A 23753-nucleotide genomic window follows, 5' to 3' on the forward strand; every position below is an offset into this window, starting at 1 on the left:
GCTTACCATGCCGACGGTGCGCCAAAACTGATTAATGCAACATCAAACTCGAATACAACGGGCTTAGTGTTAATTACCGACAGCAAGTGTATGTTGGAAGCCAGATATGGATGTTGGCATTTGGTTTGCACCAGCCAGACAATCTGGAGACTCAAAGACCGCGCCACTCAAGGAAACAGAAGATCTTACGCGACTGCATTCCCGTCGGTTTCAGCCTTTGATGCCTCACGTGTGCCTTCGACCACCCACAATCCTGTTCGTTAATATTAATGGCGATCCATTATTATCGAAATTGCCCCGTCAGTTTCCAATGTGTTTCGAACGGGCAGGGTGAAACGGATCTATAGGTTTTTACGCTCCGAGAAGTCACGAGATCAACGACGCTCGGCATAAATTCGCTGAAAGGAATCACGGTAGCGTGTCGCGGGGCCGTTTTTCCAGTTTCGATTGGTATTCCCGCGGAGAAGGTGTTTGATTAAATGCTTCCCACCACGCGACGAGCGCGCCGCGGCTCGCGAATACTCTGATCACTGGGGGCAACACCGAAAATTACTCGTCCATAGCCCCAGTGATTTTCGTTATCAGCTATCGATTACCCCGGCGAGTAGTTCCTCTCAAATCCCGTGAATTTCGCGGCGTCGATGGGTATCGTTGCCTATCCAAGCTCTGACTCGTCAAAGCTCTGAATTTACCCATTCGTCCATTCATTGAATCCCTCCGGCGAGGTTGCAATTAATTTTCCGGCTTGGAAAGAGTGGAAGATTGCTTGAAATTTCTGGGACATTCATGTTTGCCTAGACTCGGATATGAATTTATACTTTTCAGTTGCACTTGATTGATTTCAATAAGCGTAGCAGAAATATAGGGATGTAAACTTCCCATGTAATGGAACGTTCGATGAATTTTGGGTCACAAAAAACAAACATCAGCGTGAGAGTCCAGTTTCAGGGTGTTGATACAATTTCTTGTTCTATCTTTGTAGATTTCAATCAGGACGGCCAGCCAGACAACATCAGCTTCATGATAAAACGCGTAAAGGTCCACGGCGAGGATGCCCTGAACGACTCGAGCTACAGGTTTACCGGCGCCTATGGTGTGGAGGAGTTCCTCGAACTCTTCTCTGGTAAGTGGACCATTGCAATGTTCTACTTTCCCGCCAGTCTCCAAGTCTCGTGGGAATCGGTCGATGGCTTCGTTCAATCGCTCATCTTGGTAACAATGCTATAAAGACTTTCTACTGCAACGCCCAGTGGATGGTTGATAACAATTCCCATCTCACAATCTTTAAGTTGCTGAAATGATTCTTGCAGGGTGCAGAATCGATCGTATTAGAGGAAGAATCGGTCGAAAATCCACTTGGAATTAAGAATACATTGGAATTTATGTCATTTTGCTTGTCTGATATATGGTATACTCTACTCCTTGGCTGACCCAGTAGGTTAGAATTCTACTTAACTGACTCGGTACTACTATTCTAGTCACTAGTAGTCACTCTATACTTTTAATCTAGCCAGAACTTATTCTATGTGTCTCCCTACCACTGCTCTATTTCACTCGTCCGACCATTCTACTTAATATTTTTAAAAAACGATCTTCCAACGTATCCAACAACATATTTCGCAACTTTTCCTATAGTAAACATCAAAAATCGATCAAATTCCTGTCACCTGAACGTTCTCCTTTTGACGTCAACGTCGTGAAAGTCTGCCTGGACGCTGTTAGTAATCCTGGTTCACCTTAAAACCTAACGTTCCACACACCCTTTGAAGTATCTCTCACCGTTCGTCGCCATTCTTCGCCACCTAATACCGTAGTTAATAAACACGTGGGAAGGTTAAATTACAGAGATGAAACCGGACACGCGATGCTGCATGAAAACGAGCTCCTTTCTTTTGACCCTCACCGGGAACCACCCAGTTAATCGGCTGCAGCTTCCTTTTCCACGAGCCCCTCTCCTGGTCGACCACTCCCTCAAACGTCGAACCATCAAGGTTCTTCCGTGCCTTTGATTTATAGACGGGATTTGTGCTACCATTCGACGTCACTGATACGTACAGCAGTTTCACCTTCCATTGCAAAGTATCCTCGAGGAAGAAACGTTATCTCTGGACTCGAGTGAGTCCTTTCAGACACTTTTTTATACGGAGGAAGTTCTGAACCTGGGAGAGGAACAATTGCTATCCTGGAAGGAGTTCGTCCAAGAATTTACAATCGGAGTTTAGAATCAGAGAACAGAGTCGACTAATCACTGGTCCAGGTGACGTCAAAGTTCTTCCTTTGAAGCATCTTTGTTAGCCAAGTCTCTCCGCGATCAGAGGTCAAAATTCATGGGTATTTCAACTAGTTAACCGCGGCAATGTTCGAGTTCCCACGGAACAAAGTTAAAGTATCCCCGACAGCCGAGATTAATTATTACCGTGCCGCATCACCAGCGCTAATGAGTCGCAGATCAATGCGGTCGAAGTTCCGTAGGTTAGGGTTATCGGGGGTCGCGATATATCCAGTCGCTCTCGACGTTCCTCCGAGCTGATTTAAGCCGAACGCTTTGTCTCGAGACGTCAATAGAGCACGCTGTTGCCGAGACAGAATCCATGAATATTTCTCCGCCACTTTCAGCCACCGTATTCTGACTGGCAGGATCGGGTTTTGCTTCCTCCTAATACAACCTGTTCCAGCCAGCGGCTAATTAAAGATTAAACTTCCATCTCTGGGATGACTCGTGCACGGATTGACGCGGCAAAACGAACGTTTATACACGCCTCGACCGCGTAAATAAATTACGAATAATGTTGGTACGAGATAAATTATTATATTGGATTTGAAAATTAGTTTCGATAATCTATTAGTGCGAAAACGAAGATGGACGTTGCTGTCTGAAAGGAGTCGCTGTTAAATAATGAATGCTGACCAAAGCTGAATGAGTAGAAGAGGTAAATTACAGCCAGACAATAATAGTAGAGCAATTTAAAAAAAAAAAACGATTTATACGACACTAAAAATTAATTTTGATAATCTAATCAAGTGAAAACAGAGATGGACATTGCTCTCTGGAAATTCCTCTAAGTTGTGAAACATTTACAAAAATACAAGATAATGTAGAGCCAACCAATCGTAGTTGTGACGACTGTCCCTAAAGGGTGAATTCATGCGAGAAACGTTAGTTCAGATCAAACTGCAAAATTGAACTGCGATTCAATCGTTATCCAATCATTTCCCACCATCTATGAATATTATAATGATGTTTCATTCACGTAGCACATCATCGATCGTGTTAAAACGTTAGTATGAATTATGTTTGATGCGTCGAATTCGCGTTCTCCATGCGCGTTTGAGTTTGCGTTGTCTGCGATAATTACGCGATTTTGGCCGAAATGTTTGCAACCCGACGCGATAATTAATAAGCAGGATTGCGGGTCGTGGGTCTGGTCGCGATTACTCTGGCAAAATATATTTTCTGTTTTCTCTTGTTCGCGCTTACGCGTGTTCAACGACTGGGAAAACAATTTCGCAAAATGTACTCGCGAAGAAAATATCGAGCACGCGTCATTTCACGTGAAATCAATCACTTTTGTACCGGAATGTCGAGCGATTTTGGTAATACTGAAATGCGTTATAGTCTGTGTGAAATTAGGGGGAGCTTCAGTCACCATTTCTCGTTTTTGGAGGTTTTGGAATACTGTAATAAATAAAAGCACTCCAAATTCACAGATTGTTAAGAAAACTACCTACACAAATGATTATTTTACTTTGGGAGTATTATATGTAGATACGGATTTCTCCTTTCATTTTCTTAATACAGAAGAATAAATCTCTCCAAATAAATTTTACTTTAGTTATGAAAATGATTTTAGTAACATAAAAATAATAAAACTTCGTCGTATGAATTTTACCCAGTTTCGCTAGCTTCATATGAACTGCAATCAAAATTTCAAACATTGAAGTACTAATGAGAAGGATAAAGCTAATTTTACTAATCGAAATTCAATATTAAATCTACTGGATGTCAATAATTCACGCGACGGCGAACAGACGTCTTGAGCTTGTCTGATTATAGACAGTCCTATTCTACTTCCTGTCAATAATAGATCTCTCCTCAATTGACGGAATATTGGCGCATGTGGTATGTATCAAACCAGGAATAAGCCTCTTCTATTACAGTGGCTATGGATGCGCCTGGTGGTCTACGTGTCTGATTGTAGTTTGGCCTATTCTACTCGGCCGGACACGAGAGGATTCCTCTTGTTTGTCTGGCGAAGATACACTTATTCTGCTCCGCTGATCACCGATCCTATTATCCCATCTGTCTAACCAATGCGAGAGGTATTCTACTTGTCTGACGACAGACTGTCTCATTCCATTTGACTAGTTACGCGATCTGTTGTATCAGAGAAACATTCAACAATATTGATTTTACTTATCTGGCTTGGTTTTGTGTCAGTTTCTGGCAAATTCGCGGAGTACTTCACTCGTCTGACACAGAGTGTCCGATTCCACTTGATTAGCTAGACTCAGGTACATTCGGTATTTGCTTTGAGTTTACGTTAGTCTGTAGACAATTTTTTGTTCTTTGATATCATTGTTTCTCGTTAAGTATGCTTGATTCTTTGTTTATTTTAAACTTTGTATTCACATTTCAACAATTTATGTAAATATTTCTTTGAATCTTTTTCTCCCGGCTGGCAGAAGCTCGCTTACTAATCCACTTTTCCATTGGTGTCTCTCTTCATCGGCCAGGAAACTGAATCCACGGAGATAAGTACAACAGCTCGTTACGAGGAGGTATCGAATATCAGAATGCGAAGCTCAATAATTCCTGACAGTGCCCCAAGGGCCATTCCATTGGCACCGATCTACCAATATCATAGCCAGCCTTGGAAATTTCTCGTTTCCCTTATGCGAGACCGAAAATAAACACGAATAAGAGGAAAAAAAGAAAAGATTTCTGTCAGTGGGAGAGACAATGAAACTTGCGACAAGGATCGGAAAAATTCTAAAAATATCGATCGGGGCTCTGATAATGTTTAGCACAGCAGTGTGCAAAATAATTAAAAAGATTGGTTCATCAAGTACACGATATTATTCTTCGTTTTTGTCTTATTGTTGGATACGGAGTTGCATGAAGATACGAATCCTTCTAATTTGGTAATGAGAGAATCAAGTTTCGCGCAATAATTGGACCATGATTTTTTTCCAGAAAAATATGTGGTCTGCCTCATCATGCCTTAATTAAATATTCTGACTTGTTTTACGTTTTCCCTCGGAGTTTCGAATAACATTCATAATTTTATGTTATTCTCTAGAAATACAGTATCGCCCCTATTTTACATGAACAGCTGGAAACTAACTTTGGTATGAATATTTTAATTAATGGCGAGATACACTGATAACTTGTTTATGTTTGAAAAATTATTTTTAACGACCTGTGTTCTGAATATACGTGACATACACTCGCCATAAAAAAAATAGGGACACTTCTTCAAAACGTCATAACTATGGGAGTTTTCAACCGATTTTCGTGAAACTTCGTCAGGAGTAGTTTTGAAGTGTCCTCTGGCTGTGTGCAAAGTTGCATTGGCGAGGGTTGATGAGAAGGGGTTAATTCACCCCCTTAAAGAGGGACGCGTCGAAAAATGTCACTTCTGAAGGTGCCAGGAGTAATGGAAAGGGTTAAAAAAATTAAAAAATCCTTTAGGGCGACTCTCTTTGATGCCCTCTACAAAATGTACCCCTTGAAATTCCTCAAATTTTTTGGACGACGGTCTCGATTTTGGACTCAATGCATTCTCTGGACTCCCCTGATCCAGAAAATCACCCATACCGTGCACCCCCTAGGCACCCTTTGGGGGGAGGAGGTGGAACAGCCCGCAAATTTTCAACCCCCTTCGTAAGGGAGCACTTCCAGACATCGGAGGGCGATGAAATTCACCATGTTTGTTCTCGATACGTTAAGGATGAATGCCGAAAAGGTCCCGTTACGAAAACTGTCCCCGAACTGAAGGGAGGGGGGGGGGTGCAGAGGTAGGGGTGGTCCACCTCCAAGTGCAAGGGTTGTAACGTTGTCACGTTGCGTGTCACGCCGTGAAAATTCTTTGCCGGATACAATTTCGAATCTCCGCGTATATTGCACCGAAAATGCGGAAAATGTATACAATGCTACACGTAGAGGTCTTTTACTGCGCGTCACGATAACGCGACATCGTCTTGCGACGCGCATAATAGTGCCACGTCAAAAGCCTCGGCGTCGTCCTCGAGCTAATATTCCGCTTCATATTTTTGCTAACAATCGCGAAGGAGTCGCTGTTAAATAATGAATGCACGATGTATGTTCCAAACATTCGGGCACTTTTTATTCGGCCATACAGTAGCATCCACAAAGCTGAATAAGTAGAAGAGGGAAATTACAGCCAGACAATAGTAGTCGAGAAATTAAAAAAAAAAAAAATGTTATTCGAGACTATTCTGTGCGCAATTTTATGTGATATAACGCCATGTAGAATAGGACTAGTGTCGTCAATGAAGTAGGAGCCAAATATTTTGGTCGCTCAAGATCATTAAGCTGGACATCCCACTGTATCGCTTCACTTTTTATGGATTCTTCTAAACAACCAAATTTAATAAAAATGTGTACTCGAAGGTTTTTAGGCTTCCTGATTACAAATTTCATCAAATAATAATGAAAAGTATTTCTTAAACCATTTTCCCATTGTTTTGGAGCACATAAAATGGCGATTTCAAACGTTTCATTGGACATTGAGGAATCGTACGGTGAAAGAGGTCAAGTGGCCTTGAGCGGCCAATACATTCGCGTCAACACAGCCTAGGATCGTAATACGCTTTTTCCGACGAACGCACGCGTTGTTCTCGTTCGCTATGAATTGAAATCGACGAGTGAGGCCGACGTTGGCAGCGCTGAACAACTCGGTTGTACACGGCCGTCGATGTACCGCTTCGTTTGATATTCCGCGAATCGAGAAACAGTAACGCGGGCCATGACGTGTTTGCCGCGGGCGTCCGGTAACCGAATATGCCTCCTGAGACGCGTGCAAGCGGAAACATGCAACCTGGCGTTCTATTCTCTTCCGTCAACGCGAAAAGGCTACCGCGGACCATTGAAATCACAACAGACAAAAAATAGTTAGCATTCCGTTAAGAGGAGAACGGTTTTTCTAGCGGATCATCTGTGCCTTTATCACGCGAGGCGGGAGGATATCGCATTTCTCGTATAGATTCACGTTGCCGCCGTGTTTTTGTTGACTTATTTGAAACTACTGAGGCTTTCTTTACTCGTGACCTTTCAGGATTATTGAAAACGTATCGGTATATCGCCTGGAAAATATTGAAACTTCTTTTTGTATGAGTTCGTGAATTCACTATACTCCTACTATAACTACCCGATCTAAATGAAATTTTTGTCTGTTATTCTCTATATTTCGACGGAAAGTATTGGCCACTAAGTTTGCGGAAACGTCAACTGTAATTACTATTAAATGATATTAAAAATATTAGCCCTCAAAGACGTCAGAAATTAAAAGACTAACCTCTTGAAATTTCTCGACACTGTTATACTCGATTATCGACCGTGCAGGGATGCTTTATCCTCTGAAAAAATCCAGTGCGACGTATCGGTTTAGGCAATTTGTAGAATTCAATCGGGGTCCCCGTGTTTCGCAGCTATTTTCGACCAAGCGGAGGCAAATAGCGGTCCTTCGCCGGGTTTTAATTAATTTCGTTTTTAATTTCCCCATTGTCGTTCGCAGTATTTTACCTGGCCGTTTCTGCCGTCACGGTAGCAGCGGGGTGAATGGCGGAGGCTTCGGGGGGGATGGTGTCGCGGGGGTTGAATTCCCAGCCGACGCGGACGAACATCGTCCTAGATGTTATCCGGGAAAAATAATAAATCACACGTCCGAGGCGTCTAGTAATTTAATTTCTGGAGGACTTTTATGCCGTGGCAACTTCCCTCCACTGGGGATCGGTGTCCGGCCCACGAGTGCATGAAACGAGGTGGAAAAAAAGAGTCTGTTCGTCCACGGCCCCATTTCCACCCCCTTTGTTCGCCCTTTTTACTCTCAGAAGTTTTTCGCGGCATTTTTCCGTCTCTGTCCAAAAAAAAAAAAAAATAATAATAAAAAAAATAGGAAAAAGAATGAGCCATGAATATTCTATGAACGTCGCGCATGAATTTCAATGGAAGGGTTTGTTTACGAATTGTCCAGCGCATTCCTCGAGCATTCTGAACTTTCCAAGGTCGCGCACACTTCGTCGCTCCGCTTTTTTCGAGGAGCGAGTTAATCGTCGCGACTGTTCTAGCGGAAGGAATAAGAGAATTTAAAGGGTAAGTATTTGAACTCGCGTTATCGAAGGGTTGAAATTAATTACAAGACGAATTGAAAGAAATTATTCATCCCTGTTCGAGGAACCTTTGAATGGGGACTTTTATCAGCTGCTCGGGATTATGTTCGACTGAGAGAGGAAATTATTGACTCGTACTACTTCTCGATTGTTGACTCAAGTATTGACTCTTACTACTTGCTGATTGCTGACTTAATTATGTATTGACTCGTACTACTTGTACACGGTTGTATTGTTATGTTTCGTGTTTGGCATAACAAGAACTTTAAGGATTAACGAGTAACTTTGATATATAACAGGGTGTGTACAATACAAATATCAACAAAGGTAATTGAATGTGTTCTTAATTTCGGAACGTCAGCATTCAATGGGGTCTAGTTCGAGTATGACAGCTTGACAGGCGATCAATCCGATCGCCTTCTTCTCGCTGTCTTCTTGTTCCGGTCGCGAGCACCAGCAGGCCTTGGATCCATCCAAAGGGTGCTCGCAACAGTATTAAGAAATCTATGCAAATTCATACTCTTGTATGAATTACACTCATCCCTTGTAACATTTCATAATCAATAATATTTGAAATTTGTTACAGAGGAAGACTACGACGCGTTCTGCCTATCGTACATGTTTACATACCGCGACTTTGAAAAGGGTACCTTGGGACTGGCGTGGACGGGGGACTTAAAGAACGCTGGAGGAGTTTGCGAAAAAAATGGGGTGAGTTTTCCTCGACTTATAGCACACTCTTTTAGAAATATACTTGGTCGCAAAAGGAGAAACGTACAGTGGATGTAGAATGTATTCGTACACCGATCAATTTCCCAAAAAACTTTTGTATGAAATTGTAGCTTCTTAACTTCTTTCTTTATAATCAATGATATTTTACATACTCTCGGAAATCTTTAAGATAGATATAGTCCAAACAACATTTACTTGTTAATATAATTTCTGAAATTAATAAAAAAAATGCGAAAAGTGGGTAAAAGTATAGAAGCAATAAGTATTTGTACGATTCTTATGACGAACCATTTACAGTAGAGTTTGTGACATAAACACATTAGTTTGTTGCTCCGTACGAATTAGAAAACATCAAATTTCCAGTAAAGTACTTTTAAAAAAGGTTCTAATAGAGGAATAGAAAAAGATCCCACTTCAGATAACTAATAATTTAGTTAATTTAACGCTTAAAAGAGTTACAATAATTATAAAATCAAAAAGAAATCCCACGAAGGAAGTATTATATACTCATAAATTAATGTAAATTTCTTTTTTTTTTAATCACGTTTTAACAATTAAACAGTTGTGCGAATACTTGTTGCTTCAGTTTTCATAATTTTTTTCTTGTTAATTTCGCAACTTACATAAATAGCTATTTCTTTTTGTACTCTATCTATTCTAGAGATTTCCGAGAATATGTAGAATGTCATTGTTTATCAAAAATAAATTAATAAATTACAATTTTACATAGTTTTTTTGGAAATTGATCGGTGTACGAATACTTTCTACACCCACTGTAGCTATCTCTATTCAGTCCTGTTCAGATGCGTGGCGCTACCCCTAGAACTAACGCCACTTTATCTTGCAGCACTACAGGGGTAGCATGAAATCGCTAAACACTGGTATAATCACCCTCCTGAACTACGGCAAGCACGTACCACCGACGGTTTCTCATGTCACCCTGGCACACGAGATCGGTCACAACTTCGGATCCCCTGTAAGTTGGATAGGGCTTGCATGTTGTCGACGCCAAGTCCGAATACACATGAAAAGTTTCGGCGACGGTTGGGTAATGCTAGAACCGAGGATAATTTCACCGAATATCGTACATGCATTTTGATTTCTGACCGCGACTCTCAACCTAAACTTCGTAGTTCCGAGGAAAATTTATGAAAACGTTGTCTCCTTTGAAGAGGCGGTGCTGCAGAATGGAATCTAACCAATTATTAGGGTAATCAAGGGGTGGATTCTTGAAAGTGTTACCAGTGGAATTTTACATGGGTTCGAGCAATTTTTTAAGAGCTCCAAGTGACCAGAATTTGTTAATGATTGGAAATTGATGAAAGTGTAGGAAAATGGGAAATCAAAGACTGAATTGAAAAATTGGAAAAAGAAAAATTGTTTCGCTTTTTAGATTACTCTTGTAATATCCTTTGAAGCATCCCTTTGGAGGGTTCATGGAATACTCAATTAACAGTGCAACGATTCAAAGACAAAAAGCTTCCGGGGGGGGGGGGGGGGGGCCAACGTTAATTGCATTTTCTTTCACAAAAGGTCCGGGTCCATTCCAAGGATGGTTAGTAGCAAATGATCCAACGTCGGGTTAACATTTTCCCTTTCTGTTAACGTGACAGCACGATCCGGACGAGTGTTCACCTGGAGGAGAGGACGGAAATTTCATAATGTTTGCCAGAGCTACCAGCGGGGACAAACGAAACAACAATCGCTTCAGTCCGTGCAGCCTGGTCTCCATAAATCCCGTTCTAAATGCCAAGGCCCGCTCGACCAAAGGCTGCTTCGCCGGTGAGTAGGGACGCTTTCGGAATTTTAATTAGTTTGGAACAGAGTCAGAGGCTGCGTTGCTTCGAGTCATCAGACCTGACCTCACGGTATCGATCGCTTGGTCGCGCGATCCTTGGATGAATTATTTATGCAATCGCGCCGAAGGTGCTCGATAGATACCGTTAACTAGCGATCAAGGCGTTTCGCGTTGATGAGTTCCGGCTCGGGTAGCACCGGAATTTTTCGCTGTAGCAAGCGTTTTGTGTGAAACTTCCTCCTACAAGAAGCGATGGGTATGAACGGTAAAGATTGATTATTTAAAATGTTGGGAAATTGAAAAAATCTTTAGGCTAGAAGATTGGGAAAAGTTGCGAGTTGGGAAATTAGAAAATCTTTGAGCCGTGGAAATCGGGAAAGTGGAAAAATCTCTTCGAGTTGGAAAATCTTGTCTGGGCAACTCTTTGAGCCGGGAAATTAAGAAATTGGGAAATCTTTGAGTTAAGAAATTGGAAAATCTTTGGTCTGGGAAATTGAAAAAATCTTTGAGCTTAAAAATTGGAAAAATCTTATAATTAGAAAATGGGGAGACAAAGCAACTGCAAATCAGAAAAGTGGGAATCGGGGAATTGTTTAACCCAGAAACCAGAGTATCGTGAAGTTGTGAGAAGCGTGTCGTCGCGCAGTTAAAATATTTGCTGCTCGTGGACATCACTCTCGTCGGCTTTTCTCCACATGTTTTCTCTCCATAAAATACGGGAAAGGAAAAAGAGACCACCGCGATACCGAGGATCACGGGACAACCGTAGTTTTTCTAATCCACCTTTACAACGTTAATAAATTCGCGCAGCGTGGGTAAAAAAAAAGAGAGCAGGGCGGTATCGTTGGTACGGAATATCGATTGACCCAGGGTCTAACTGCAACTCAATTGCAATTCTAATAGCGGACTGTACATGGCCCGCGCGAAACTCGTTTCGGACAACGAGCATTGGCCGCACAAACGTACGAGCAAACGAGCGACGAATCGTGCAAACGGGAAACAGATACGACACGTTAATGGTTAATGACACAAAGATCCCTCTGACCATTCCGACGAGTGAAAAAAAATCGTTTGGATTTCGTACGAAACAATGTATTTTTGCGGTACACACGAGCGAACCGAGAACGACGGAAAACATCCAGTAAAATTATACTGAGCGTCCTGTTTACACGTTGAATATTTTTTTTTGTCAAACTGTCAACGGAATACATTCAATTCGCACAAAAAATTACTCGCGTTCCCTTTGTTATTTCCACTTTTCACGTTCAATTCTCGAAGGGTTTTTTACATATTCATAATAATAATTTTTATTTCTGCCCTCTGATCTTTAACGAAGGAAAATATCGTAATTCAGGTACACACGGTTTAAAATCCGTTGATGTTTTTAAACGTCGAAAAGAAATTATACCTTTTGCACCCGCATTGACGAAAATATGAAAAACTTGTATCCGAGACAGACAGAAATAATTCCGGTACAATTTCATGATGGTGTGAGAAAATTCGCGGGAAAAATGTTGCAAGAATCTGCGTGCTCGAGTTGCGAAGCTGATGTAAAAACAGAACGGCGCAGGCATCGCGGCTCGCAATTGATTCTATTATGCAGTCGCGGCCGACTTGTTGGGCTTCATTAAATCCGCGATTGCATTAAGCTCGCAACAAATCAGGTTAACATTTATTCCATCTACTTTGCTTCTATTCGCGACATGTTCTTGGCTCGTCCGAAATCCGAGCAATCTAACGTATGCATTGGAATTTCGAAAGACTTTGCGAAGCTTCGCACGCAAGGAGTATTCCACGGACTACCTAGAAAAAAAAAGAATTAGGTCGCCTCATTAAATTCACATGATTCCCAAAGTACTTTGCATCGAGTACACAAAAGCTATCGATTTGGGAGTGGAATGAGTGTTACGCTTCGTTCAAAGTGTCCGAACAAAGAAAATATAGAAACATAATGAACTTGTAACGTTGGTTTATCGAAGTGTAATGGAGAATCGATGATTTCTCAGAGCCTCAGACTGCCATCTGCGGGAACGGCGTGGTGGAAGACGGCGAAGAGTGTGATTGCGGATGGGAGGAGGACTGCAACGACCCTTGTTGCCACCCTCAACGACTCCATCATCCCTCTCATGAGATACCTTGTCGTCTTGCCGATGGTGCAGTGTGCAGTCCCAGTCAGGTAAGTGGCCCCTTTTCGTTCATTTGCTGACTGTTCAGAAACGCTCGTTTCGTCGGCGAACTGCGATTAAGTCTAATGTTCCTCCCGGGGCGCGATCTACCTTTTTAAACTTTGCTTTGTTGCGCTATTAAGGGGACCCGTAACCTCCCGACATCTGTGAAGCAATGACGAGATTGTACGCCTGTAGAAAACAGAAAAATTCCTACGGAGAAGAATGCGATTTTAGACTGGAATATTTTCTGTGATTATTCTAGTATACTACGATATTGGATCTCAAAAAGGAGCCTCGGATTACTATTTTTTGTGAGATTATTCCAAGCAAAGAAAATTCACGATTTTGTTAGTAGCAGCATGTATTTTTGCAAGGCCCATTCTGTTATGCTTTCCGAGATGCATTAAACGAGGCAAGTAAAGCGTACCTATGACGGACCATTTACCATAACTTCCCATGAATACCGAGGGACCGAGAGGTTTCTATTTTTTAAAGCCCCTGAATGGAAACGTTGCGACAGAAATTGCAACCGTGCCTCTTCAAGCAGCGAGTTTCCTTGAAATTTCGACAGAGACCCATTTTCATTCATACAAAGGCTACAATCTATGCTGAATATGTTATGAATTCGTATCGCATACCTTGAAAGGGTAACACGTCCTGCAGAACGGAACACAGACGTGCAATATCGATTTCCCTCGGGGACTTGAGGAACACTGTTATTCCCTGGACGAAACAGTGGAATTTTTTTATTCAAGGATGTAAAGAAATAAAAAAGATCCATATAAACTTAAACAATAACCGTGTCTTACCTTCTTAAATTAAAACGAATACGTACATGTTGTTCTTCGTAGAATCATTACATGGAATAGTTTCGGAGGGTGAAACTTTCGGGAGTTGTTGTTGTCACCGTAGCTAACAAAATAATTAAGCATCCGTTATTTTTAGACGGTCCAAAAAGAATCCCGTTACTTATTTCCGAATACAACCCATCGATTTCCAATCTCCAGGGGTTGGAAAACAATAAGCAATAGCCAGAATGCATCCTTTGCGCGTGTCACGAAAAATGAATCAATTTTTCCGACCTGTCAAATGGGAACTCCCCTTAATAACGAGCCCTTCATAAATCACCCCCGAAATGAAATCCGTACCGAATGTGTCTGCGTCCGATTACAACCCCCTAACGTGTAACGTCGCCAATTAATATAACGCGACGTGGAAGGGGCGTGGGAGGGCTTCGGGTGGGTATGGCGGATATTGATGTTTATTAATGATACAGTGAAGCCGTAATTAAACGCGAAACGCGCAGTTACATGCGTCCCGTAGCCTCGCGCGAGCGCGTCGGTCTCGCGTTAATCCGACCAATGCCGCTCGTTTGTTACCCCGGACGTGTAGAACTTCGATACTCTCCTACGGTGTGCGTTGGATAATTAAACGGGCCGCCGATAATGAGTAGACGAACTCCTTCCGCGGTTGAAATCGAGACGGCAGTAATTTACGTTGCAGCGAACTTTGACGCTCCTTAAGTGGAGTGGGGGGTCGATGGGATGCAAACTGTAAATCGAATGTGAAAGGGGCCAACTCGAGAAATCCTGTCCCCATCGCGTCAATCTTGCCAGGTGGTTCCAAGGAATTGCACCGAAGTAAAATAAACATCGAAATTGGCGATAATTTTACAAGAAATTATTACACGCTTTTGTGACGGGAATATTATTGTACCTGTTTCGTAAAGCATTCGATCTCCTAGAAGTGAAGATTATTGTGAAGTTAGCAGTAGTGGATGGGAGGAAAGAAATCGGTAAAGAAAATTCGTTGGCGCAGTGGTTAATGTGCTTGCTTGTGACCACAATGGTCTCGGGTTCGAATCCTCTAAAATAGTTTTCAATTTTTTCCGGGAAATCTGGACTCATTATTGGAAATGGAGTGAAAATAACCCAGCTAGCGTTGATTAGAGATCTGGAAAACAAAAGGAAATTTTCCTCCAAGACAAAGAAAGGAAAAGGAGCGAAGATACAATAAGGACTCCGGAAAATGAACACATTAGGAGGTGAAGAAAAATATGTAGGTGAATACGAACCATCGACTTACAAGCCCTAGGGATTGTGAAACAATAAACAGTAGCCAGAGCGAGAAGCAAGAGAAATCCGTGGAACTAATGAAAATATTGAAGAAAATAACAACGACCCAGGAAAATGCAATGTTGATGGCAAGAAACGACGAAGAGCCAGCGAAACGCAGCAACAACGGGTTCAATTCCTGAGACCAAACGTCCTTGAATACACCACAGCGGTTTCCATGAACACCGCCGAAACGACCACTTTTCCCGGTAACATTGCTCTCCTAGCAGATCGTATTACGGGCTGCGAGCAATCTCGTGCACGTACGATTCTTCTCGCTCGACGAATCTTCCTGGTCACGGACGACCACGGAGATGGCACGAAGTCGAGAATTAGTTTCCAGGTATTTTCGGAGTCTCTGGTTTCCAGATACGCGGTGCTATCGTCGACGAGGTGGCAAACACGGGCTGAGAGAGGAGACTAGTTTAATTTTCAATGTTAGTCCGCTGTCGCGTGTCCCTGGCTTTCGATATACTCGTGGAAAATGAGACTAATTAATCAAAGGAAAATCGAGGCTGAAATTCATTTTTGTTAAGGTTCTAAATTAAATTGATCGTTAAGGCTGAGACAGTGGGGATGGTGGAACGAAACATGCGAAATCCATTCTACGTTCCAACGAATCACGAAGCCACCACGGACATCCTCAGATCTACCCGTGACGGGGATACCAATCGTCAAGATTCTGAAACTCGACTGCTCGATAGAGGGCTACTTTCTTTCTCGTCACGCTATCTCGAACAACGAGAGATAGTCACCCGCCAGCTGCTCTTACGACTGACGAAAGAAACGCGAGGGAAGAAACGGTAAATGGCGTCGGGAACGATCGAGGCCAGGACCAACTGCGCGGAGATGGCTGACGAAGGGGTTGCAGTGGAAGCGTTAACAGAAAAAAGGTGGTGGAATCGGGGGAAGCGCCGCTCGCGGAAGTCGATGCATTAGGTGGATCGCGGGAGAAAAGTGCCGGATGCAAAACACGTAGATCCACGGAACGAACGCCTGGGACGTAGACGAATGGGCGACCTCCTTCGGGACGCGTGTTTGCTCGGCGGTTGAAAGAAACGACGCCTGCAATGAACAAGGGAGGGAAGAGGAACCGAGAGGAAGCTGCGGACATTAAGCGGAAGCAGCAGTATTAGGGTGTCCTAGGAAATATTGCGCTCTTCGAAGACTTAATTTATTAATGGGAGGTCCTGGTACGGACTGCTAAGAAACGGGACGCTTCATCGAATTTTTTGGGGGTAGAAGTAAAACAGATAAGTGGAAGGGGGCCTTCGATGTTTTATTCTACGACCTTTTAACTTTCGGAATAAAATTGCTAGCGCGTTAAATAACGAGATCAGAATTAGAGAAGATGATGTAGGTCAACTCTGATGAGAAAAAGGGTGGGAAAAATGGCGGGAAACGACGCAGACGTGGAAGTTACAGTGGAATAGGTGTGTATTATTTTGCCAAGTGACTGCAAACGGTTGATGAACTCGGACCACGAAGTTCCCCGGTAATAGCCAGACGATAAGTTCTCAGACTTCGTGCGACTTGACACGTTTCTTATGAAACTTTAATACAATTACACGGAACAGCTTGCTCAGCCTGGCAAAGGTTCCAGGGTTATCGCCGAAGAATATTTCAACCCCCCACCTACTAGTTTTGGTGGTAGCTAACAAGTTCTCGGACAACTTCAGACTTCGATTGTTTCTGGGTAGCTTGACAAATTTTCCACGAAAGTTTGGCACAGTTACAACCAAGTCCACGTTTGCCGAACTCGCGGTAGCTTAGTCTGCCCCGTTACAGGGTCGAATTATCGCGAAAGAATATTTCATGACTTTCGATTATAAATTCCTCGGGCTAATACGTTTAGGAGGTAACTTTTAACCTCGGTAATTTCGAAAGTATTTGATAGATTCCTGGGGAAACCTCGATGCACATTCCAGACGTGCCATAATTAGAATCGAAGGTGTACCGAATTTTGTTCTTTCAGCTGACAGAACCCGTCTCGCCTGAGAATATTTAATCGCGCTCGACACTTGCCTCGACGATTCAACTTGTAAAATACTAGAGACATGATATAAAATACCTAGTGTATAGCTAACCTTGACCAAATACCTTGACGGCTAGTTAGACACGGAAAGAATGTGGCTTCTACGAACAGTCGCAGTAGGCGTACAATTTTGTATGTTAAGGATGAGGGAAAACAGTTTCTGATTGGTCTATTGGTTGGTTAAAATTCGGGTGGAAATGGCAAATTGCAGTGACGTGGACGGAAGGTCTGGTTTTTCAAGTTGACCGTAGCGAGTAATAAAGCCAAGCAATACCTCGACGTGAGAAATGCAGAGAGATGGAAGGATGAAAGTGCGAATGGATGGAAAACAGATGCGAGCGTTATACCGAACTTTCCTTTCGAAAAAAGGAAAACGGTCAGTTCGAACGTAGCGAGCGAGCAGTAAACATCGATAACCGGATTTCATTGTACCACACCATTTTTACCTTTTTATTAAACTTTATTTCTTTTAATTTACGCATCCGTGTTCATGACATCATAGCAACTCCTCTTGCTTGATCCCACGTCAATATTTGGAATGTAAATTTGAAACGTGAAGAAATCTTAAAGGCGTCTACTCCTGCCGCTTCCACCTAACTATGTTTCGAAAACGCCGTGTCTTGGTGCCGCCTTCAGGCAGTTACACAAGATAATACGAAGGACTAGTGGGGAGGGTTGGGGATACGAAACAGGAGTGGGTGGCAAAGGTGGATGTTCACCGATATCCTCCAGGGTGTCGCGTTCTTCCTCGTGACAGCATTAAGGATAAGGGATTGCGATCCCGGGAGGAGTTCTGCAGGGAAATGAAGCACGTATAGGTGTCACGATTGAAACGCAGATAGGGGGCGTCGTGCTCGCGCTGGTGCATGTGTGCGCAGACCCGCGCTTTGAAAATAGAACGCGAGGGATTCGTTTTATCGAAGGAAGTCGCATTACCGTTCTTGCTGAAGGATCGCATCTCTGGTGGCTTGGATCGTTCGTCATGTATTCGTTAAAAAGAGGATATCACTTTGATACGGTTCGACGATGATGGCTCATAACATCTTCGACGTTTTAGACAAACAGATAAGAGGGCATCCATTTTAACGAGCCGATTAAACTCGATCTATTAAAATTAGAAGAAATTCTAGGTGGGTATAGTTCATTATAGTGTTTAGATCATGAGATTTTATGGCCCTGGTATAACATGACCTCCAAAAGAATAAGAAGACAGGGTTTCAAGAAAATATTGAAAAGTTTCTAAAATACCAAAGAATCTTGATTTAAATTTTTCACTTCCTTTTAATTAAGATTTAACAATTATCCCATTCGGATAGGCAATCAACGACCACGTCAGACAAAGGGTTCCCCAAGGAACGGGATGATTAATTCGATCGCAGGTAACAAAGAACCGGAGCAGCTGCTCGGAATCAAAATATTTCCGTCGGCCAGTGACGAATTCCATCAGGAGCGATTCGAATAATTCCACGGTTCGTTAGCCGGTGGCATTTCGCTACATCCGCGGCGGCAATTACTCGAAGGAGGACGGACTTCCGTTATTTCCCGCCATTGTCGAGCTCTCCCGTCTTCTCCGTCCAAGGAATTCTACCAAGTATTGAAATTCGATAAATTGATTCGTTTCAGCCCGTGTTATTACGTTCCGGTGTAGAGAGGACGGTAGAAGAAGTCGAGAATTCGCCGTCATAAGGCTCGAGGATGAAAATCGCTTGGTTTCCGTTATTACGTCGGAGGCCATCAGGCGTGTGCGTCATGCGAACTCGTGGTCCACTGCGAATCCACTGCATAGCTCTGGCTCTGTCCCTAATTTTCGTTAACCCTCTCCGCGCCAACGATTCGCCAATTGTAATGGTATACAACTGCGTTAGATCGGTTAGGTGTATGCTACGTGCAGGCTCGATATGTGTTGCATCTGGGTTAGATGTACAGGGTGGGCCGTCGAGTACGTGTCTACCTGGATATCTGGTTCGGTTCGAGGTAGAAGCTATTTAGAGATCTAGAGATGCGTCATTTCGAAATCATTGAATCTTTAATAAAGGCCACTAAAGGGTTGCACTTTGCAAGCTTGGAAGAAATTTCGATGAGGGCTTTGAACGCTCGCGAGGTGCTCGAATTAATGCTGGTGTTAGGAGTTTCGGAAACTTTCCCTGAATTATGAACACGTAGATAAGACTAATCGTCAGCAAATTAACGGTGTCGAGCGATTAGGTGGACGCGGGGCTAAACGAAGAGGTCGATGAAGCGATAGCAGAGTAGATTTCTGAACCGGCTCGAATTTCCACACCGGACTTCGATCATTCTCGAATCTCGTCAAGATAAGTCTAGCGATACAGCTTACCATTGATTAAAAATTCGCGAAAGGTGGAAGCTAAACGAAGAGCAAGGCCCGGGCGTAAATCTTCTTCGAATTGCAGCTTCATGGCGCAGGGAAGGATAAGCCTTATCGTTCACTGATTGAAAACGTTAATCGTTACCTTGGAATGAAGAACGCTTGCTCTTGGGATCGGATAATAGGGCTAGGGTGGAAGCTCTCGTCCTAATCGAGTGGGAAATCAGATACGTTGGGTGCAATTATAGGGATGAGATATATCCTAAATCATCGAGGAATTGCAACCTGGAAGTTCCTTAGTAGAGTAGTACAGAAATTGACAACTGCCCTAATTCGTCAATAGTTTCTCATAGTACCGATACAGCGAGTTGTGTAGTAAAGGAAAATGTACAGGGTGTCCCAGAATTAATGTAAGAAGGGTAATTGGGAGTAGCTGAGACGATTCTGAACCACAATTTCCTTTGCAAAAATCTTGCATGGTGGTTCGTTTTCGAATTATTAACGAAAAACCATCGACCAATCGCAGCGCTCGAGTACGCTCGCCATGACCTGGCGTAGCCAGCCAATCCTGGCTCGAGCCTATGCTCTCGCGACTGAGCGCGCGCTACACGAGCGCTGCTATTGGTCGGGTGGTTTTTCGTTAATAATTCAAAAACGAAGCACCATGCGACATTTTTGCAAAAGAAATTGTGGTTCGGAATCGTCTCGGTTACTCATCTCGTCTTAAACTAATTATGTAGCAGTGGAACCGCAACTTGGAAGACACTTCCAAGACAGAAGCTCCATAAAACCGCGGTACATATTATTCTGAGAAATTACAGCTCTCACGATCCAACTCACAAGTAACTAAACCAATTCTCAGAACCTTCTCAAACTAATTACGTACCAGTGGAACTGCAACTTGAAAGTTCCTGCTGTGAATAGGTATCCAAAGCTCCATGAAAGCACATCAACATTTCTTCCCTTTTGTGTTTTCCAGGACACTGACTCAGCATGTCCCTTCACCCGTTGGTAATCCTTCGATTTCCCAGTAGCGCTTTATCAACAGACTCTTCGAAAAACAGTATCACCACGAGATCTCTCGGCGTTGGTCTTTCTCTCGGCCCCGATACGGCGATCCGCGTCGCAGCGGAATCGCCAGCGAGCGAATGCAGCGCGCTGATAAAGCGCACAGGGCCGGATTTCCCGCTCGCCGGCAACATTCTCGTGGACCGACTCCGCTTTCCATCGGGTTATTTATTTTCTGATATATGCACCGGCCGAGAATACATCCACTTGCATCAGCATCGAATTTCTTCCGTTGCTATCCGTGTCAATTCGTTGAGTCGGAAAACTCAACGGACCGGGGAACCTTATTTTCCAAGCATCGACTGTCGATCCCACGGGTATCCTTCCATCAGATATTCAAACCGTAGATCGTTCTTATCTGCACGTTAAGCGAAAATCATTCGATTCGCTTAAACGTCTCGCAGCCCCTCTATCGTTCTCCCAGCGCTCCTCAGCCTTTCGTCGATTTAATTAAACCGAAAATTATCGCACCCCGACGTGCCCAGGGAGTCGCTCCTGATAGAAGACGCTGAGTCTCTGATAAATCGTCGTTTCCATTGTGCCCGGGATCGATTCGTGTTGGGATTCCCCCGTTCGGGGGTTTCGTCGATTCTGTAACTCGTTCACAAACGCGGTCCCGCCAGGGGAAATCGAACGTCGTTTGGCAAACGTTTCGTTCTGCCGGAGTCTCTGCTCGACAGACTTTTTTAAATACACAGTAATTATCCGAAATCGAGGCCTCGACGTTTGAACTCTCGAGGAAAGGTCGAGTGATCGTTCTAGGAATCAAAAGAGTGCGTTTTCACTTTGTTAGGGTATTATTATCAATATATTTTCATGATTTCTCGAACAAAAATTAGCCCAAAATATGTTCAATTTATATATTAAATTCTACTTTTTAAACACTTATACAGGGTTTTAACAAATATGTGGGACATTTCTTCAGGATCAAGTCTACATACCTGTACGAATCGAAAAGTCCTTTAACATTTTGCAATCTGAGGCTTCGTTGTTGAGATACAAGTGATTGTATCTCACTAGCGTCATTCCGCCGACCAGCTGATTCGCAGTTGATTGTGAGTGTGCGTCGGTGCGTTTCTCTCGAGTGTGAGTGCCGTCCATGTGCCACTGCGACTGCAAATTTCAACCGCTTATATCTCACCAACAAAGCCTCAGATTGCAAAATTGTAAAGGATTTTTCGATTCGTACTGATATAAAGACTTGATCCTTAAAAAAATGTCCCACATATTTGTTAACACCCTATATAGAAATTAATCTACCATTTTTTTGTCACCAACCTGAATGAGGTCCCTGGAACGAGACACGGGCATTTTCTCGACCGATTAGCGCCCAAAATGGCACCTCGTGATCCTCGCCATTGAGATACATGCGTCAATAGAAGAAAAACACCGGAGGAAGTTTTCCCGAGCGTGAAATCGCGGCTTCGCGGTCTGTTTGTGCCTCTCGTCTTCCGGTGTACTTCTTCGATGTGTTTGCGTATCTCACTCTGTCGAAGTCTGAAACTTCCCTCTGTGTTCCTGAAGTTCCACACATATTTATCCTGCCACAGATGATCCTGAAAAGTAAATTCCCGAAGAAGTAACCGGCAATATTTATTTGTCTCGATGGTACTAATGAGTGAACACCACCTTTTAAGGGGTATTCCTTTTTAATTTGCATTTCTGGATTTGTTTGTTTCAAACGTCGACGTTCCCCGGAAATAAATAGGGACTGAAGGAAATAAAACGTTATAACAGCGGAGAAGTGCTTTTATACGTGGTTGTTTGAACTGTACCTCAAAGAATTTGCTTTTAATTCCGCTTAAGCGCATTTCACCGATTCGCGCTGCTTTTCAAGTTCCTCGAACCTCATAAATCGGAATTTTCTAGAATGGAGTCGGGGAAGAAGTGAAACGACGCAGAGAAAAACAGTATAACGAACTGAAATTAAACCAAAATGATAATGCATGAATGGTAAATGGTAAACGGCTTCAACCGTTTACTTTGACAACAGAGGAAGAGATTTCATTCTACGTTTGTAGCTTTGAAACCGCACCAAATATTATGGTGCTTTCAAGTTCACTCGCTCGAAGCTACTTGGCTTACGCATTAATTGCTAACAGTTCGTGGATCGACTGCAGTCAGTTTATTTGTACGAACTAGTACACATCATGGACCAGTGCACGCTATGTATGTAACAGTTACAAACTGCACAGGATTTCAGAACGTATACACCAGTACCAAGAGATTTAAATAATTGCATAACATTAAATCGTGTTAAATTAAATAAATACATTGATCTTGTTAAAACGCTGTGATGGGAAATTTATAGAAAAAACTTGTGAACCTTTTTAAAAGTACTAAGTAGCATAATGCTTAGCTCACACGGTTGCTATTCACGAGGTCCCGTGTTCAAATCTCGAGGGATGTGATTTCGTTTTTTATATGAAACTTTCTTCATTTCGATGAAAATGTTGAGGCAACGATGTAATAGGATAAAAAAACATTAATCCAAAACAGAAAATGGCGGAAAACTGTGGAAAATACAATTCGGAGGGGAATTTCCCCAAGGAAAGAAAATGTCAAAGGGAAAGGAAGAAAAAGAAAACATGGTCTAAGGGAAAAAATACAGGAAAATAATTCAAGGGAAAAGAGGAAAAAGAAAATGTTCCAAGAAGAAAAATGCAGGAAAATAATCAAAGAAAAAAGAAAATGTTCTACAGATATGAAAAAGTAAAGAAAATGCGTGAAAATGGGAAAGTAAACCAGAATATACAGAAGTACAACGGAACCTGGAGTTGAAGAAAGAACAGAACACTGGCTCGACACCTAAAACCGTATGAAAAATCGAGATATTGTTCGCAGCCCCGTGTACAATGCCTTCCCGGTATGCACACCAGCAAGAGCGGCCAGCACATTATCATCGACACGTGGCGAAATAAATTAGCGAGCGACAAAGCAGCGCCGATAACCGAGTCACTGAATTGTGATCTAAAAAAGAACGTCGTGCCGTACGTTGCGCCAGAAGACCCGTGAATCATGAATTTTCGATGAGATAAAGCCGCGAGTATGCGGCAATTATAAAATCGCAATCAGCCGGCGGGAAATTGCTCGCGTGACCACGTAATACCAATAGTTATCGCCCACCATTAATCGCGTTCGTTTCATTGTGCGCCCGAAG

The 23753-nt window shown here is 42.8% G+C and overlaps 1 protein-coding gene and 1 long non-coding RNA gene across 2 annotated transcripts in view; one reads left to right on the forward strand and one right to left on the reverse strand.

Annotated features, from left to right (window-relative positions):
• The window catches only part of LOC128880217 (disintegrin and metalloproteinase domain-containing protein 10-like), a 188755-nt gene that overhangs the window by 155409 nt on the left and 9593 nt on the right, over positions 1-23753 (forward strand). The window contains exons 8-12 of the mRNA XM_054130046.1: positions 983-1123; positions 8939-9063; positions 9932-10060; positions 10698-10866; positions 12889-13058. Of these exons, the coding sequence (XP_053986021.1) occupies positions 983-1123; positions 8939-9063; positions 9932-10060; positions 10698-10866; positions 12889-13058 (734 nt within the window). The remainder of the gene's footprint in view (positions 1-982; positions 1124-8938; positions 9064-9931; positions 10061-10697; positions 10867-12888; positions 13059-23753) is intronic.
• Positions 13282-20933, reverse strand: LOC128880221 (uncharacterized). Its single transcript, XR_008457780.1, has 4 exons — positions 20412-20933; positions 13886-13962; positions 13689-13773; positions 13282-13605 (listed from the first exon to the last, which is right to left on the reverse strand). It is a non-coding gene; the product is annotated as an uncharacterized LOC128880221 (long non-coding RNA).

The sequence above is a fragment of the Hylaeus volcanicus genome, chromosome 7, assembly GCF_026283585.1.
Source record: "Hylaeus volcanicus isolate JK05 chromosome 7, UHH_iyHylVolc1.0_haploid, whole genome shotgun sequence".
In the NCBI taxonomy this organism is placed as follows: Eukaryota; Metazoa; Arthropoda; class Insecta; order Hymenoptera; family Colletidae; genus Hylaeus; species Hylaeus volcanicus.